General features: G+C 40.2%; 1 protein-coding gene across 1 annotated transcript in view; it reads left to right on the top strand.

Moving 5' to 3' along the window:
* LOC124025855 (adhesion G protein-coupled receptor L3-like) overlaps positions 1–2,500 on the top strand; it is a gene marked incomplete at its 3' end in the record, with an annotated part of 53,459 nt that overhangs the window by 50,920 nt on the left and 39 nt on the right. Inside the window, exon 2 of the mRNA XM_046339173.1 lies at positions 2,430–2,500. This exon is cut by the window's right edge and continues 39 nt beyond it. Coding sequence (XP_046195129.1) covers positions 2,430–2,500 — 71 coding nt within the window. The remainder of the gene's footprint in view (positions 1–2,429) is intronic.

The following is a 2,500-nucleotide window of genomic DNA, read 5'->3' as shown; positions in this document are numbered from 1 at the left end:
GTTTTATGTTCATAGAGTATGTTCATAGGGAGCTGTATCTAGAATAGAGCTTTATGTTCATAGAGTAAAGAGCTGTATCTAGAATAGAGCTTTATGTTCATAGAGTAAAGAGCTGTATCTAGAATAGAGCTTTATGTTTTATGTTCTAGAATAGAGCTTTATGTTCATAGAGTAGAGAGCTGTATCTAGAATAGAGCTTTATGTTCATAGAGTAAAGAGCTGTATCTAGAATAGAGCTTAGTAAAGAGCTGTATCTAGAATAGAGCTTTATGTTCATAGAGAGAGCTGTATCTAGAATAGAGCTTTATGTTCATAGAGTAAAGAGCTGTATCTAGAATAGAGCTTTATGTTCATAGAGTAGAGAGCTGTATCTAGAATAGAGCTTTATGTTCATAGAGTAGAGAGCTGCTTTATGTTCTAAGAGCTGTATCTAGAATAGAGCTTTATGTTCATAGAGTAAGAGCTGTATCTAGAATAGAGCTTTATGTTCATGTTCTAGAATAGAGCTTTATGTTCATGTAGAAAGAGCTGTATCTAGAATAGAGCTTTATGTTCATAGAGTAGAGAAAGAGTATCTAGAATGTATCTAGAATAGAGCTTTATGTTCATAGAGTAGAGAGCTGTATCTAGAATAGAGTATGTTCATAGAGTAGAGAGCTGTATCTAGAATAGAGCTTTATGTTCATCCTGTACTGGAAAGGTAAAAAAAAAACATTTCCCATTAGAGACATTTTATTACGTGACATATTGTGTGAAAATGCACACACACACACACACACACACACACACACACACACACACACACACACACACACACACACACACACACACACACACACACACACACACACACACACACACACACACACACACACACACACACACACACACACACACACACACACACACACACACACACAGCTCCTCATGTTATTGTGGTAATGACAGTGGAAAGTAGTTATAGTCATGGTGCCAGGAGAGGAGAGGTCTCTAGATAATGTCAATTAATTACCTGTTGAGCTTCATGGTCTTCTAGTACATAGGTTATAGTGTAGGGTGGGGTAGGAGTGTGTGTGATAATGTGTGTTAATGTGTGTGTGTGTCTGTGTGTGTTTGTGTTAATGTGTGAGTGTATGTGTGTATGTCAATGTGTGTGTGTGTGTGTGTGTGTGTGTGTGTGTGTGTGTGTGTGTGTGTGTGTGTGTGTGTGTGTGTGTGTGTGTGTGTGTGTGTGTGTGTGTGTGTGTGTGTGTGTGTGTGTGTGTGTGTGTGTGTGTGTGTGTGTGTGTGTGTGTGTGTGTGTGTGTGTGTGTGTGTGTGGTCTTTATAAGGCCTCATGCTCGTGTGTCTCCGTGGCAACACATTGACCCCCTTGTATTGAGTCTCTTACCTGTATGTCCATGTTGTTGTCTAGGTAACAGAGAACACATGTTGACAGGGAGATTCATGTTGTTGTCTAGGTAACCGAGAACACATGTTGACAGGGAGTGTCCATGTTGTTGTCTAGGTAACAGAGAACACATGTTGACAGGGAGATTCATGTTGTTGTCTTGGTAACAGAGAACACATGTTGACAGGGAGATTCATGTTGTTGTCTTGGTAACAGAGAACACATGTTGACAGGGAGATTCATGTTGTTGTCTTGGTAACAGAGAACACATGTTGACAGGGAGATTCATGTTGTTGTCTTGGTAACAGAGAACACATGTTGACAGGGAGTTTAATTATTATGTTTATGTATGTCTGTGTACACGTTCTAATGTTTACCTGTTGTTGTTGTTGTTGTTGTTGTTGTTGTCTCCAGGTGTAACAACTGTACCCAGTGTGTGTGTGTCTGTATACACGTTCTAATGTTTACCTGTTGTTGTTGTTGTTGTTGTTGTTGTTGTTGTTGTTGTCTCCAGGTGCAACAACCGTACCCAGTGTGTGTGTGTGTATACACATTCTAATGTTTACCTGTTGTTGCTGTTGTTGTCTCCAGGTGTAACAACTGTACCCAGTGTGTGTGTATACACATTCTAATGTTTACCTGTTGTTGTTGTTGTTGTTGTCTCCAGGTGTAACAACCGTACCCAGTGTGTGTGTATACACATTCTAATGTTTACCTGTTGTTGTTGTTGTTGTTGTTGTTGTTGTTGTTGTTGTTGTCTCCAGGTGTAACAACCGTACCCAGTGTGTGTGTGTGTGTGTGTGTGTATACACATTCTAATGTTTACCTGTTGTTGTTGTTGCTGTTTTTGTTGTTGTTGTTGTCTCCAGGTGTAACAACCGTACCCAGTGTGTGTGTGTCTGTATACACGTTCTAATGTTTACCTGTTGTTGTTGTTGTTGTTGTTGTCTCCAGGTGTAACAACCGTACCCAGTGTGTGTGTGTCTGTATACACATTCTAATGTTTACCTGTTGTTGTTGTTGTTGTTGTTGTCTCCAGGTGTAACAACCGTACCCAGTGTGTTGTGGTAGCTGGACCTGATGTCTTCCCTGACCCCTGTCCTGGAACAT

The sequence above is a fragment of the Oncorhynchus gorbuscha genome, unplaced genomic scaffold, assembly GCF_021184085.1.
Source record: "Oncorhynchus gorbuscha isolate QuinsamMale2020 ecotype Even-year unplaced genomic scaffold, OgorEven_v1.0 Un_scaffold_2486, whole genome shotgun sequence".
Classification (NCBI taxonomy): Eukaryota; Metazoa; Chordata; class Actinopteri; order Salmoniformes; family Salmonidae; genus Oncorhynchus; species Oncorhynchus gorbuscha.
This window is presented reverse-complemented; position numbering and strand designations above follow the sequence as displayed.